The following is a 16,265-nucleotide window of genomic DNA, read 5'->3' as shown; positions in this document are numbered from 1 at the left end:
TTCTCTCTTCTGTGAATTTTTAAACTATCATCTCTTGAACAAATGAACTTTTAAACACAACCATAACAATCATTCATCTATAAGCTGATCATTTGAGGGAAATTTCATAATTATAACAGAATAATATCAAAATAGTTAGCTAGACATTCAAGGCTCTCTACCTTCTGACCCCAACCTACTTTTCTTCAAGCCTTTCCTTCACTCTACTAGCTCTCAATTACTCTTTGCTATAGCAAAATCATAGGGTCTTAAAATATCTCTTGATTTCCTTCCTCTACCACTCAATTTTTTTTCATGCTTTATCTCTAAACCCTTTCTCTATATAATAATTCTACTTTATTCTTCAAATTCTAGTTCAAGTGTTCCTCAAGAGATCACCTCCCCATACTTACAACTCTCCTAATATTCTGTAATATTCTGTATTTCTACTTTTTATGGTTATTTAGTATCCATTTGTCTAAGTGAACTTCCTTACCAGAATATAAACTTTTAAAGGACAAAGCCCATTTTTTTTTTTTTTTGCATCTCCCTTAACATTTAGCACAATCCTGCACAAATAGGATCTAAATGTGGTTGGTGAATATTAAAATATATACATATTTGCAAGATTTGGTATATCTGTTATCTGTCTATCAAAAACCTAATAAACAATATTCTAAAACATTTGTGGAAGTTCTCTATGTTTTCATATTTCTCAAACGTTTCATTTCAATGCACACAAAGTTACCAAAGCATCCATGAGTATATCAGTGTTTTAAATGGTATTTAAAAATTGTTCAATGTTTAAAAAAAATAATGCAAAAGACAAGGCCTCTTGAAAAACATAGAAGAAACTGAAATCTGTTTATCTAGTAACTATTTCATTCATAACTGATTAACTTGGACAAGCTACTTAACTTCTCAGAGCATGCATGAAGGTTTTGGCAAAGATCTTTTCTAAGGTCTCTCAGAACTGTAAATTCATTAGAAGATTCTCAAAGGCCAAAGATTAGGATGATATGGTTGTTATGGTAATATATTTTTTCTTATTGGTACAAAATGAGGAAAGAATAAAGTCTCCAAGAGGTTTCTTGCCAAACCCTGTTCTCAAGAAACTCAGTCAATGGGGGAGAATACCAGAGGATACTCAAATTAAGACAAATTGGGAACAGTTTCCTACTAAAAAAGAGATTTAAGCTGGTACTTCTTGAAACCAGGAGACTGAGTGAGATAAGAATAAATGTAACACCAATGAGGATTATAGCAATTATTAGGAGCTATGTTGTTCAATGTTAAGCAAATAAAAATGACAATCTAAATGAAAATAAATATTTACAAAAAACATAAATTTTCCAGATTATCAGAAAGTAGTAGAAACTTTAATAACTTAATCTAAAAAAAGGAAATTAAACAACCAATAAATGAGCTCTAAAAGTTTTATCCAATTTTAAATTAATAGAGTTTTAAGACAAAAATCAGTAGCCTTTTAAAAACAATTAGACCATTAGATACTTTTAGCATTAAAAGTGTGCTGAATTTAACCTTTTCTTGATAATTTAAAAAAGGATTTCATGATCACTATAAACGCATGGGAAATGGATTGGAATTTATTTGGCTTCCAGTGTGTTATGAAAATTAAATTGAGGAAATGAATCTTAAATTAGAAACTCAAAATCCAAAAAGACAGAAAAGAATAATCAGGAGTGGTAGTTTTATAACTTTGCCTCCATAAAAATGAAAGCTCCGTGACAGCAGGGATTAGTGATGAAGAGATGGAGATTCACATTCTGTATCTTCTATAACATCCAATTAATGGAAAATCAAAGGGTAGACTTGCTCTTCAAGACAGGAAATAAAACATTGTCTTTGCTGTTCAAAGGTATGTCTACCAACCTGGGCACCCACATTCTTGCAGGAATGTAAAATAATGATCAGTGAGTCAGTAGAGTTCTTCTAAAGAAATTTTGTTTCTTACAACATAAATTAACTGTAAAAATGACTGCTTTAATAAATATACATACCTTCTTGAATAAAACACTTTTTAGCATATCTGATGGGGTCTCTAAACCAGCTGGTGAACTCTAAACTAGCTGTTCTCAGAAACTGCTAAAAGGGCCCATCTTGCCCTTATTATCAAAGTCAGGGGAGATTCGGAGAAACAAAGTCAGGGAAGATTTGAGGAAACTATCTAAGAAAGAATTAAGGAATTTTGATCTTAGGGTAAGAGCAAGCTGGTTTAAGATTCCATCAATACAAGATAAGAGTTTAATTTTTCTTCCTAATAAGAAAACCAGATAATGGGGGGATAAAAATTTTAGAAGATAAATCACACAATAATGTTAAATACTTTAAAACTTCAAAACACAATGCCAGAAGTTTATGATTATAAACTGGCCTTCGCTAGGTTTTTCCCAAATGGCTCCCAATCCCTAGAAAATACTCTTTTCTCAACTCTGCTTTGAGAAATCCCACTGGTTTTTTCAAACAATTCCAACATCACCATTAATGTGAAGCACTTGCTGATAATCTTAATTGCTGGTACCCTCCCTTAAATTTAGCTTTCATTTAACTATTTAAAATTTATTTGAATTTATTTCTTGTCTCTTCTATAATAACACAAGCTGCACATGAGTAGGGTCATTCCATTTATTGTATTTGTATACCCAATACTTAATGCCTTGAATATAGTGATGAGTCCAGGTCCCTAGGGTTAGAAGAGAAAGCCTGTAGTACTGATAAAATTATTCCCTGAGGCATATAGAGAAGGGCATTGATGGGAATCAGTTCAACCTTAAAGAGTTCCTCCTCTATGGAGGTCATAGATAGCTCCACCTTGTTGTATCCAATCAGAAATTCAAGTTACATCAAACTCCAAGGTTAAATTTCCCCTATAAATCTGTCCATGGCCCACACCATCTTTGCTGAATTCCTTCTGGAGTTAAACCCACTATGTAATTCTGTCTCATGGTGTCTTTCTCCTTCTTAAATCTAACAACTCTTTTAGGGTGCTAAATCCCTCTATGAATTTAGGCTGCCAGTCAATAGAGTCGACACTCCCACTTCATGGCATGTTCCTTTAATGGAATCTTCCAAACTCCTTTTCTTGGTCTCCCAAATCTATTTCATTACCTCTTCATTTTGACTAGAATCTCTTCTAAATAAACCTACCTTTTGGCAAAGACAATGGCCGTTGTGAATTCTACACATGATCCAAACCCCAACATTTAATGCCAAATGCTCTCCTCAGTTTCATCAAACACATCAAAAGTAGCCCCTTAATAAATTTCTGATTATTTCTATTTAAGAGTTTCAAATATTTTTAAATCAAAAACATTTTTTGGTACCTGTGTGTATCCTAATATGTCGAGTTAACTGGCTTGGTTTTTGGAAGGTTTTTCCACAATGTGGACATGAATAGGTGAATCCACTTCTGTCAATGTTCCGATTATATGACCTTGTACTTGACACCCTGATGACAAAGAATATTCATCATTTAATTAGTATTCATTTTTATATTCAAAATTTAATTTCATCACAATGTTTATCAGATTTTTCATAAGAATCTTACATAAACCTCAATCAGAAATCAAAACCCAACATGCAGGTGCTGCTACTATGAACTTTATTTTACACACACACACACACACACACACACACACACACACACACACACACACACCACACATACAAATTCATATAGCCATGGTGCTACTAGGATGAAAGAGTCAACAAGTATTTATTAAATTCTTATTATGTAACTGGGCTGTATTAAGTACTGCACTGTGAATTTAGACAGGGTATTTACTGTCTTTAGCCTGTCTTAGTAACCTAAGAACCTTGCACATAATAGGCTCTTAATAAGTGCTGATTGACAAAAAAAGGCAAAAAAGAGTTCTTGTCCTCAAGAAAGTCAAGTACTAATGCAACACACAAACTATTTACAAACAAGATATATAATGTACTGGGTACATTAAGAGATGAGAGATAAAGACTAAACTGGAAAGGTAAAGTACTAGGAGAGTCTGAGAAAGGCTTCTTGTAGAAAAGTAGAATTCCAACCAAGACTTGTAGGAAGGCAGTGAAGCCAGAAGGCAGAGATCAGGATGGAAAGCATTCCAGATATGTAGGACACGGTGAAAAAGTACCGAATAAGATGAAATGTCTGAGGAACAACAAGGCCAGCATCACTTCATTGTAGAGTGTGTGGAGGGGACTAAAGTATAAGAACACTAGAAAGGGAGTTAGGAAAAGGAAGGTCAGGTTTTGAAGGGCTTTCAAAGTCGAACAAGATAACATTTATATACTGACGAAAATTATCCCTTTCTATTCTTTTCAACATTTTAAAATAATTGAATGCAATATCTACTGAAGGCACTTTCTATACGTACCAATCAGTAATTATTATAAGTTTTTGCTTTCCTCCAATATTAAAACAATTTTGCAATTATGATATAGCTCTTAAATGAAAAATAATTCTTAAATATGTATTTTCATCGCTAATATGATTTTGTTTTTAGTTGCTATTCTTATTAATATGGACATTATTACCCCACAAAACTGACTTAAGACTATACCTACACATCCACAAAAATCTTCATAAGAAATTATATACACATCTAAATAAACTTTTGTGAAAGTATGAAAAGGAGACAAGCAAGGCTTTGCTAATAGTCTACAGGATACTACATCATTACAGTCTCATATAAGTTGAAAGCTAAAGAGAATATAAGATCTCACCTTTATGCTTATTGTCTATTCAAAAAAAGTATTTTATTTGATAAAATGCCTCCATAAAGATCTTTTTCAACTTTTTCAGAATTATAACTCTTTTTTAAAGACCTAACAAGTGGTTAACTTCAAAACTGTCAAAAAAAAAAAATACTCCCTAATCTTATTTATTCATTTACCTATCTATCCATCCACCCACCCACCCACCCATTTATTTATTTATTTGCTTGCTTGCTTGCTTACTTACTTATTCATTCATTCATTCATTCATTCATTCATTCATTCATTCATTCATTCATTTGGTTGGTTGGTTGGCTGGTTAGTTAGTTAGGTGTAAAACAGGGACAGAAATATATTAGTGCCAGTCATGTTTGACTATCTTCACAGGTGATGTCCAATGCAAAGTCTATATGCAACAGAGTCTCTTTTGATGGAGTTGTTGCTGTTGTTCAGTGTTTTCAATAGTGTCCAAATTTTGACTGAGGTTTTCACGGCAAAGATAGTAGTTTGCCATTTCCTTTTCCAACTCATTTTTACAAATACCAAGTAAGGCAAACAGGATTAAGGGACTTACTAAGAAAGAGTTTCAAGCTCTGAGACCATATTTGAACTGAGGAAAATAAATCTTCATGATTCTAAGCCCAATGATCTATCTCCTGTGCCATCTAGCTGTTTCCTAAATTAAATGAGCAAATTCTTTATTTTTTGTTGTTTCATTTCAGTCATGCTTGAAAAAGACACAGTCATGAGATGGAGTGCCTTCTTTGTGAATAGAAAGGGATCAGGGTTACTAGACTGTAAAGTAGAACATAGAGGAAAATAAGTATAAGACTGGAAAAGTAGTAAGAGGCCAAGTTACAAAAAGCATAAAAATCAAAAGGATTTATACTTGTTCCTGGAGGTCACAAGAAACAACAGAGGATTGGAAGGGGGATGGAGGGGAGAGAAACTGAAGGAAGGGGGAAGGCAGCATTTCCGGAAGAGTATCTGGATAGCTGAATAAAAGATGGACTGCAAAAAAATCTTCTCACAAGTGTTTGATAAAACCCAATTCTTTGAGCAATGAATTGATCAGTGGAATAGATTAGGCACCCAAGACTTAGTAGTAAATAATTTTAGTAATCTAATGTTTGGTAAACCTAAAGATCCTAGCCTTTGGAATAAGAATTCACTTTTTGCAAAAAACTGCTGGGAAAACCAGAAAATAATATGACAGAAACTAGGGATAGAGTTACATCTTATACCACATAATAAGACATGGTCAAAATGGGGACATGATTTAGACATAAAGGATAATACCTTAAGAAATAACTTAGGAGAGCAAGGAATCTTGCTGTCAGATCTGTAGAGAAGGTTAAGAAACCTTAACAACCAAATAAGAGATAGAGAGCACTACAAGATATCAAACACCTAATTTTGATTATATTAAATAAAAAGATTTTAACAGAAGTTAAACCAATGCAACCAAGATTAGAAGAAAAGCAGAAAGCTCAGAAATAATTTTTTCAGAAAGTGTCAGTCTCATTTCTCAATTATGTTATGAATTGTCAAATTTATAAGAATACAAGTCATTCCTCAATTGATAAATAATCAAAGTATATGAAGAAATTAAAGCTAACTATAATCATATTTTTAAAAATCTCAAAATCATTACTGATTTAAAGAAATGCAAACTCTAAGGTACTACCTCATAACTAACAGTTTGACTAATAAGACAGAAAATAAAAATGATAAATGTTGGAGAGGATATAAGAAAATTAAGAGATTGATACAATATTGGTGGAGTTAGGAACTAATATAATCATTCTATAAAGCAATTTGGAACTATATTCAAATGGCTATAAAATTGCACATGACCTTTGATCTAGAAATACTATTACTAGTTCTATATCACAAAGAGATCACAAAAAGGGGGAAAAGACCCACAGGCACAAAAATATAACAGCTCTTTTTGTAGTGGCAAAGAATTGGAAATTGAGGTAATGTCCTTCAGTTAAGACATGAATGTAATGGAATACTACTGTGTGTAAGAAATGAGAAGCAGAATAGAAAAATTTAGAATGAACTGATGTAATATGAAGTGAGCACAAACAGGATAACATTGTACAAAATGAAAAATAAAACTGTGTAATGATCAAGTAACAATAACTTTGATCTTTTCAGCAGTACAATGACACACAACAGTTCCAAAGGGCTCATGATGGAAAATGATGGAATTTGAATACAGATCAAAGCATAATATATTTTCACTTTATTTTTTGGCTCATTCTTCTTTCACAACATGAGTAATACAGAAATATGTTTTACATGATTGCATATATTTTAAAAAGTCTCATTTCTAAGCTGGGAATAACTGATTTGCAATAACTGATTTATAATCAAAGTTGCCAAATATCTACAGCTATATAGAGAGGGGACATCCGAAATCACTAATAATTAGATACAAATTAAAACAATTCTTACATTATATCTCAAACCTATTAGATTAACAAAAGTTGTTTCTCTTCTTGCAAAAAGTTCCCAGGGGGAAAAAATAATTCCTTCAATATCAGAATTGGAAAAGTAGAAGTTAATGACTCCATAAGATATCAAGAAACAATAAGACAAAATCAAAAGAATGAAAAAATAGAATATAAAGTTTCTCAATGGGGAAAAAAATATAAGCTGAAAAATAGACTCAGAAGAATTTAAGAATTACTAAACTACCTGGAAGCCATGATTTAAAAAAAAAAAGAGGGAAGGAAGAAAGGGAGAGAAAAAGGGAGGGAGGGATGGAAAGAGGAACAGAGTCGGAGAGACAGACAGAAAAAGTAAGGATGGAGGTAGAGGGAGGAAGGGAGGGAAGGAAGAAGGGAAGGAGAAAAGGACAGAAGGAAGGGGAGGGAGGAAGGACATCATATTTCAAGAAATCACCAAGGAAAACTGCCTTGATATTCTGAAATCAGAGGATAAAATAGAAATTGAAAAAATTCACCAATCACCTTATATCTCAAAATGAAAATTCCCAGAAATATCAGAGCAAAATTACAGAGCCCTAAAGAGAAAAAATATCGTCAATTGCCAAAAACTAACAATCCAAATACTATAAAGCCCCATGGTCAAATTACACAGGATTTAGCAGCTCATACATTAAAGAACCCGAGAACTTATAATGATATTCTGTAAGGCAAAAGAGCTAAGGTTACAACCAAGAATCATCTACCAAAGCAAAATTGAGTATAATCCTTTAAAGGGGAAAAAAAGTAATGAAATAGAGAACTTTCAAGCATTCCTAATTAAAAGAACAGAGCTGACCAAAAAAAATATGATCTTCAAATATACGACTCAAGAGAGGCATGAATGAAAAGGTAAACAGGAAAGAAAAAAGTAAGAGATTCGATATGCCTATGTGGCCAGATGATCTTGTAACTCTTAAGAATTTCCTCGCTATTGGAGCAATTAGAAGGAACATATATACACAGAGGGTAAGCATGTAAAGTGAATAGGATAGGATGATATAAAGAATAATTTAGGGTTCAGAAAGAAGATTATATTGGGAGAAAAGGGAAGGGAAAAATAAAATGGACATAAATTACCTTATAAAAAGAGGCATGGTAAGATCTTTTTACTGAGCTTTTCATTGAAACCATGGTACATCTGTTTAACACGACTTCCTTTGCAGCAATGTTTTATAGCCATTCTTGCTGTTTACCTTTCATTGTTTTTATAATAGTTTTTTTATTTTTCCAAATACATGCAAAGATAGTCTTCAACATTCACCTTTGCAAAATGTTGTGTTCCAAATTTTTCTCCCTCCCTGTCCCCTAGACAGTAAGCAATCTAATATAGGTCAAACATGGGCAGTTCTTTTAAATATATTCCCATATTCATTATGCTGCACAAGAAAAATCAAATCAAAAGAGAAAAAAAGAGAAACAAAAATAAGCAAACAAATAACAACAAAGGTGAAAATACTATGCTTTGATCTACATTCAGTATACAGTTTTCTCTCTGCAAGCAGATGGCTCTCTCCCTCAAAGTCTATTGGATTTGCCCTGAATCACCTCATTATTGAAAAGAGCCAAGTCCATTATAGTTGATCATCACATAATCTTGTTGTTGTATACAATGTTCTTTTGGTTCTAACTCACTTCCTTTAGCCTCAGTTCATGTAAGTCTTTTCAGGTTTTTCTGAAATTAACCCACTCATTTCTTATAGAACAATATTCCATTACATTTATATACCATATAACTAATTCAGTTATTCCGTAACTGATGGGTATCTACTCAGTTTACAGTTCCTTGCCACTACAAACATTTTTTTTGGCAAATGTAGGCCCTTTTTCCTTTTTTATGATCTGTTTGGGATACAGACTCAGTAGAGACACTGCTGGATCAAAGGATGCATGGTTAAATCTTTAAGAGAGATGTCTCACTCTGGTTAATTTCTGGATTAGGAAATATAAAAGAACAATACTAGCCCAAACACAATAATTAGTTACTAAATACAAAAGCGAAATCATCATTTCTCACAGAGAGATGTGATTATTTTTCTATTAAGTAAATAACCAATTATTAAATTGGGATTTAGTATTTTTTCCCCTTTATTTCCTCAATTTCCTTAATTCCCTGTATTTCCCTATAGACCAGTCAGTCAATCTCTGAAGGCCATTGTTAACAGATGAGACTGGCCAAATCCTCCCAGGACAAGCTCTTAGATCCTGGATAGCACCTGATCTAACTAGAAGGTCTAAGGAGAATCTACTCTTAGGAAGTAAGCCACTGTCTTTAAAGCCCCTCTGTTAGAATCTAGGGGAATCCAGTTTATAAAGGAAAAAAACAACCAGATTGGTCTAGATAATGAGGGATTCTTTGTACAAATTGTTGGAAGTGTCTGAGTGTCACAATCAAACCATGTTCTCAACAAAAGTAGCTGAAGATTTAGCCTACCTCTTCATTTGAAGTCCATCCCCTCATTAATTATTTACCAATTAGGATTGATTTTTGCCTACTGGGGCACCTTCTTTTTTAATGTTACCAAGAAAAACCACTGATCACTGACTTATTATCAGCTAACCTAATTAATAAATTGATTATTAATTACCCAGAAACTATCTCTCAGGCTTTTCATTCATCTCAATTAATTTGAATTTTAAAAGGAACAAAGAAAACCAAATTACCAAGATAAAAATGAAAGGGGTGAATTCATTTTCTTTTTCTCTTTTTTTTTTTTAAGTTCAAGTTGTCTTTCCTAAAATAACTAATATGAAAATGCTTTACATGACTATATATGTATAACCTATTACCAGATTTCTAACATGTTAGGGAAGTGGGAAGAAGGAAGAAAGAGATTAAATTTAGAACTCAAAGCTTTTTTTAAAAAAACCTAATAAATATTAAAAATTGTTTTTACATGTATTTAGGGGGAGAATTTTTTAAATGTAGTGAAAATAAATTTAGCTAACTACAAAACATCACAAATAATTTTTTGAATTATCAAATTTAAACAAGAATATATAATATTATACATGAATTAAAACACTGGTATGTCATGAATTGATCCAATAATGGGCAAATCCTAACAAACTCATTTGTTTCAGAGCTTATTACAGACACATTCCCCTCCCCACTCAGTATCTAACTTTCTGAACTTACATATCAAGTTTCTACAACAGTTTAATCCTGAAACCCCTCCCTCAGGATCTGGATCTCCTTACCTTGAAACACCCATCTATCATGCCAGCTCTGTTCTCTCACTGGTTAATTATTTTGGCCTCCATTTTGGAGTGCAGTACAAAGCATCAACTTTCATTTTTCTCCCAGCTATGCAGCATTAACACACTTCCCTATAATTCTACCATCCCATACTTTTTCAGTTCCCCTTAGTGTAATATCTTCCACTATTAAAATGTAAGCTCCACAAGGATAGGAAATGTCTTTAGCCCCAGCACTTAATCCCAATTCCTGGAATACTAGTGACAGGAAAAGAAAGGAAACAAAAGCATTAAATGTCTACTATACGAAAGGCATTTTGCTAGGGGCTTTTCATGTATTATCTCAAATTTATAAACATAATAAAGGTTTATTACTTTGCTACTTATCTAAGCAAAACTCTGTATGAGTCACATAATAGACTAGAAATAGAACTACACTTTATAATTACATTAAGACAAGATTCAACCTTATAAATGAAACTTTGAATAATGGAATTTGCCGGGTCTTCTTCCCTCCTGTGGACACTGACTCCTTTTATATCATAAAATCATTTTAACCAAATATAATAACCCTATACCATTGTTAATCCATATTACATTTAAAAATATTTTCTCCACTTAATAGTACTTTAGTTTGTTTTTTTTTCCCCCCAATTACAGGTAAAGAGTTTCCAACATTCGCTTTTATAAGATTTTGAGTTCCAAATATTTTTCTATTCTTTCCACTCTTGTTCATCCCCAAGACAGTAAACAGTTATAGCTTATACATGCACAATTATATTAAACATATTTCTACCTTAGGCATGATGTAAAAGAAGAATCAGAAAAAAAAGAGCTAAACCATGAAAAAGAAAAAACAAAAAAAGTAGACATAGTATGTTTCAATCTGCATTCTGACTCTATAATTTTTCCTCTGGATATAGACAGCATTTTCGATCAAGAGTCTTTTTGCATTGTCTTAGATCACCATATTGCTAAAAAGAACTAAGTGTATCACAATTGATCATCATAAAATCTTGTTACTGTGTACAATGTTCTTCTGGTTCTGCTCAATTCACTTACATCAGTTCAAGTAAGGCTTTTCAGTTTTTTTTGAAATCCACCTGCTCACCATTTCTTATAACACAACAGTATTCCATCACATTCATATACCCTAACTTGTTCAGCCATTCCCCCACTGATGGATATCCCCTCAATTTCGAATTCTTTGCCACTACAAAAAGAACTACTGCAAATATGTTCATGTGGGCCTTTTTCCATTTTTTTTTTTTTTAATGATTTCCCTGGGATGCAGACCTAGTAGTAATATTGATGGATCAAAAGATAAGCAATTTTACAGCATAGTTCCAAACTGCTTTTCAGAATGGTTGAATCAGTTCACAACTTCTCCAACAATACATGTATTCCAATTTTTCCACATTTCCTCTAACATTTATCATTTTTTTTCCCCATCATATTAGCCAATCTGACAGGTATAAGGGCACCTCAGAGTTGTTTTAATTTGCATTTCTCTAATCAACAGTGATTTGGAATATTTCTTCATATATGTAGATAACTTTAATGTCTTCATCTGAAAACTGCCTGTTCAAATCCTTTGACCATTTATTACTGGGCAATGATTTCTACTCTTATGATTGTGATCTCTACATATTTTAGAAATAAAACCTTTATCAAAAACACTGGTTATAAAAATTGTTTGCCAACTTTCTGCTTGCCTTCTAATCTTTGTTGTATTATCTTTCCTTGTACATAAACTCTTTAAGTTAATATAATAAAAATTATCCATTTCACATTGCCTAATATTCTGTTCCTTGATCATAAACTCTTACCTTCTCCATAGATCTGACAAGTAAGCTATTCCTTGCTCTTCAAAAATTTTTTGTCTAAATCATATATTCATTTTGAACATATCTTGGTATATGGTATAAGATGTTGATTTATGTTTAATGTCTACCATACTATTTTCTAGCTTTCCCAGCAGTTTTTGTCAAACAGTAGCTATAACCTTAGGTTTTATCAAATGGTAGATTACTCTAGTCATGTACTAGTACTAAACAGTTTTGATGATTGTGTCTTTATAATATAGTTTTAGATTTGGTATGGCTGGGCTATCTTCCTTTGCATTTTTCCCCCCATTAATTCCCTTGATAAAATAGCTTACTTTTAATTTACTGTACAGTTCTTTCCTGAAGCAAACATAAAATTCCTACCTTATTTTGTAATGAGTTTTCATGTGTTCCTTGAGTTGTGAAGAACTCTCAAACTCTTTCTTGCAAGATTTACAAGCATAAATTCGGTTCCCAACTAATTCTTGCCGGTGTTCTTCCATGTGTATTGACAATTGGCTCTGAAGAGTAAATTCATCCCCACATTCAGAACAGATAAGATTCTATAAAATTAAAAATAAAAATTTGTCAATAATCAAGATAAAATTTGGCAATAATCAAGATCTTATCCATATAAATGATTTCTCTTTGTTAAATCATATAATTTTGATTAAATTATTTAAGAATTAATTTATTACTTTGATTCAAATTAATTCAATTCCAACTTGGCTGCTTAATACTTGTTTGATCACAGGCAAGTCACTTAATCTCTCTCTGATTTAGTTTTCATCAAAAGGAAGAATTTAGATAAGCTGACTACAGGTGTTTTTCATCTAGAATTTGTTCAATCCACTAAGTGCCTACTTTGATTAAGACACTGTTAAGCATACATAATAATATAATGATGAATAATAATAGTAACAATAACTGACACATATAATACATTAAACTTTACAAAATGCTTAAGATGCATTTCATTTAATTTCACCAAATAACGTATCGTCACAGCTATGCAACTCTGGATTACCCAGAACAATTTATTGAAAGAATGAGCAAACACACAAATAACAACAAAAAGATAAGGGGTTATTAAGGTGTCATGGATAGCCAAGCACAAACTTGAAAGAATAACTAACATGGGGGCAGTTAGGTGGCGCAGTGGGTAAAGCACCAGCCTTGAAGTCAGGAGAACCTAAATTCAACTCTGACCTCGGACACTCAACACTTCCTAGCTGTGTAACCCTGGGCAAGTCACTTAATCCCAAATGCCTCAGGAAAAAACTAAAAAACAAAAAGAAAAAAAAATATCCAAAACATCTATATAAGCAAAGCTTCAAAAATAACACAGCTTGCACATAAAATTGGAATTAGTAGAATACAGGAATTTAAAAACATTACAAGTGAAATGAAAGCAAAAAGGGAAATATCTGCAAAGGAAATGGACTACGGAGGAGAGTAATTTGGAAATGAAAATTAATAGTGTAGCACTAAAAGGTATAAAATCTTACCCAAGTAAAATATAAAATGCCCTAAAAATTAGGATAGACAAAACAGAAGGTAATGAATCCATAGCTCTTTAAAAAATTTTAAATAAAGTCAAAAGATGTAGAAGGCCAAATGTACTTGAAACAAGTAATCTTATAACAAAGTGTTAACTCAGTGGAATTAAGATAATCATTCTCTAATTTACATGTACTTAGTATAGTTTTGCAAGTTGACACCTACAAGATTGACACCTATGATAATGTACTTAGGAGATAGAGAAGACAGAGGACTGGAAGCTGAAGCTCAAGCTCTTGGAATTCAGACATAGACTCAAGAACGGAGTCAAGGACAGACTAGAAGACAAAGATCCTTGTGGTAGCTGTCCTGTCTCCTTCAATCTTACAGTCTGTGGCAGCAGTATCAGTCAGTCAATCAGTCAGTTAGTCAGTCAGCCAGTCAGATCTGCACATCTCAATCTCTCCTTAGGTCTGGCTCTGACCTTTTATATGCTATTACAATTAAATCAATTCATCATATCATGTATAAGCCAATCATTATATCACTGGGATAACCAATTATCTCATCAATTCCACTGAGTTAATATCTTGTTGTAGGATTAAATCAATTATACTGAGCCTTAAGTATACTTTTTCAGAGTTCCTGCCCTCTACAAAAAGACTAGGGGAAAAAAGATATTAGGTATTTCATATTGGAACTGACTCACTTGGAAAACAAATCTAATTTAAGAATCACTGAACTAATTAAAAGACATGATTCCACCCCCCCCACCCCAAAAAAACCAACAAGAATTCAAGTTTCAAGAAATCATAAATGAAAACTAAATCCACTAGATACTGAGGATAATTTATAAATAAAAGAAACCCCAAAATGAAAACTCTCAACAGTGACACTAAAAATCTGGAGTTAAGAAGTCAAAGAAAAAACATAGCAAGTAGAAAGAAAAGAAAATTACAAATACTGAAGAGCCACAGTTATAATCACGTAAGATTTATCATATACAAATGTAAAGGAGAATATATAATATGATATTCCATATGATTAAAGACAGAGGCTTACAACCAAGATAAATTTACCCAGAAACTTTGTATACTTTTACAGGAAAAAATGAATTTTATGAAACAGAAAATTTTTCTAAGCATTCCTGATGAAAAGAAAACAACTGAGAAATACAAACTCTGAAATACAAACATAAGGTTATAGAGAAACATTAAAAAGTGTATGTGTATATATATATATATATATATGTAAATGTGCAATTAGAAAAGACTTTAAATGGATGAAGTATTTGCATGCTAATAGAAGGTAAGCTTAAAGAGAAAGGTAGATAGATATAGCTGTTAAGAAGCAAAATTTCATGATAAGTCAGAGGAGGAGGAGTCAAATAAGAAAAGATGCCTAGGAAAATGTTTTTTCCTCAAGTTTTCATGATATTAAAAAGAGGAAAGGGAGGGAAAGGATATAGTAAATTAAAAAAGAATTGGAAATGAGGAATTATATAAATAGGCAAAACCAGAAACGTGTATGTGTGTGAGAGAGTGTGTGTATATGTAAGTGTATAGGAATGAGAAAGGGGTAGGGAAGCAAGAAACACTTGAAACTCACTTTAATCTGAACTGGCAAGAAGGCAAATAAAGAGGGAAAACTTTGGTGTAGAAATGCATTCAATTCATGCGGGAAACCATGAAGAAAAAGGAGGAATGAAAAGGAATGTCGAGAGAGCAGACCCAGGGAGAGATTAGTTATAAGTAAAACAAACCTCAAAGGGAGAATAGTGATGAATGGATTTAAAGAAAAAAAGAGTAAAAGAAACTTATGATTTCTATTTAGTGATAGGGAGAAAAGAGGGGCAAGGGAATAAAAGCAGTCTGCATTAAGCAGAGAGGACTGGTGCTGACAAACATTCCTCTTTCATACTGCTCTCATATGTAAAAAAAAGGATGAAAATGTATTAAGAGAATAAAATGGAAGGAAATACATAAAATATAAAAGGCTTCATGCAATTAAACCAATGTTTAGTTTAAAAAAGAATGAGTTAAATGAGGAGGAAAAATCCCTTCAACAAAGCTATCTAATAAAGGTTTCATTTCTAAAATATGGGAACTAATTTAAATATGTTAGTGTAAAAGGTATTTCCAAAAGTGGTCAAGAAGAAATACAATGTGTAGAAATATGAAGAAGTACAAATTAAAGCAACATTGAGGTTACACTTCACACTCTAAATCACACTAGCAAAGTTATCTCTACTCAAGTCCCTCAACAAAACAGGAAAATGACTAATATTGGAGAGGTTGTGGATGAACAGGAAAATTGATGCATTCTTGGTTCAGCCATGCTGAAAAGCAATTTGGAAGTAGGTCCAAAAAGCTATTCAACTCTGAATACCCTCTGACCCTACAATACCACTGCAAGCCTATACCTCAAAGAGATCAAAGAAAGGGGAAAATTCTTTATGTACTAAAATATTTATAAAAGTTCTCTGTATGGTAGAAAACTGTAGAGGGCCGCAAAGAGTGGGGGAATTGAGTGAGGTATA

At 32.5% G+C, this 16,265-nt stretch overlaps 1 protein-coding gene across 1 annotated transcript in view; it reads right to left on the bottom strand.

Annotated features, from left to right (window-relative positions):
- ZNF236 (zinc finger protein 236) overlaps positions 1-16,265 on the bottom strand; it is a 208,242-nt gene that overhangs the window by 125,535 nt on the left and 66,442 nt on the right. Inside the window, 2 exon segments of the mRNA XM_051970545.1 lie at positions 3,324-3,448; positions 12,611-12,789. Coding sequence (XP_051826505.1) covers positions 3,324-3,448; positions 12,611-12,789 — 304 coding nt within the window.

This window comes from Antechinus flavipes, chromosome 1, assembly GCF_016432865.1.
Source record: "Antechinus flavipes isolate AdamAnt ecotype Samford, QLD, Australia chromosome 1, AdamAnt_v2, whole genome shotgun sequence".
Taxonomy (NCBI): Eukaryota; Metazoa; Chordata; class Mammalia; order Dasyuromorphia; family Dasyuridae; genus Antechinus; species Antechinus flavipes.
This window is presented reverse-complemented; position numbering and strand designations above follow the sequence as displayed.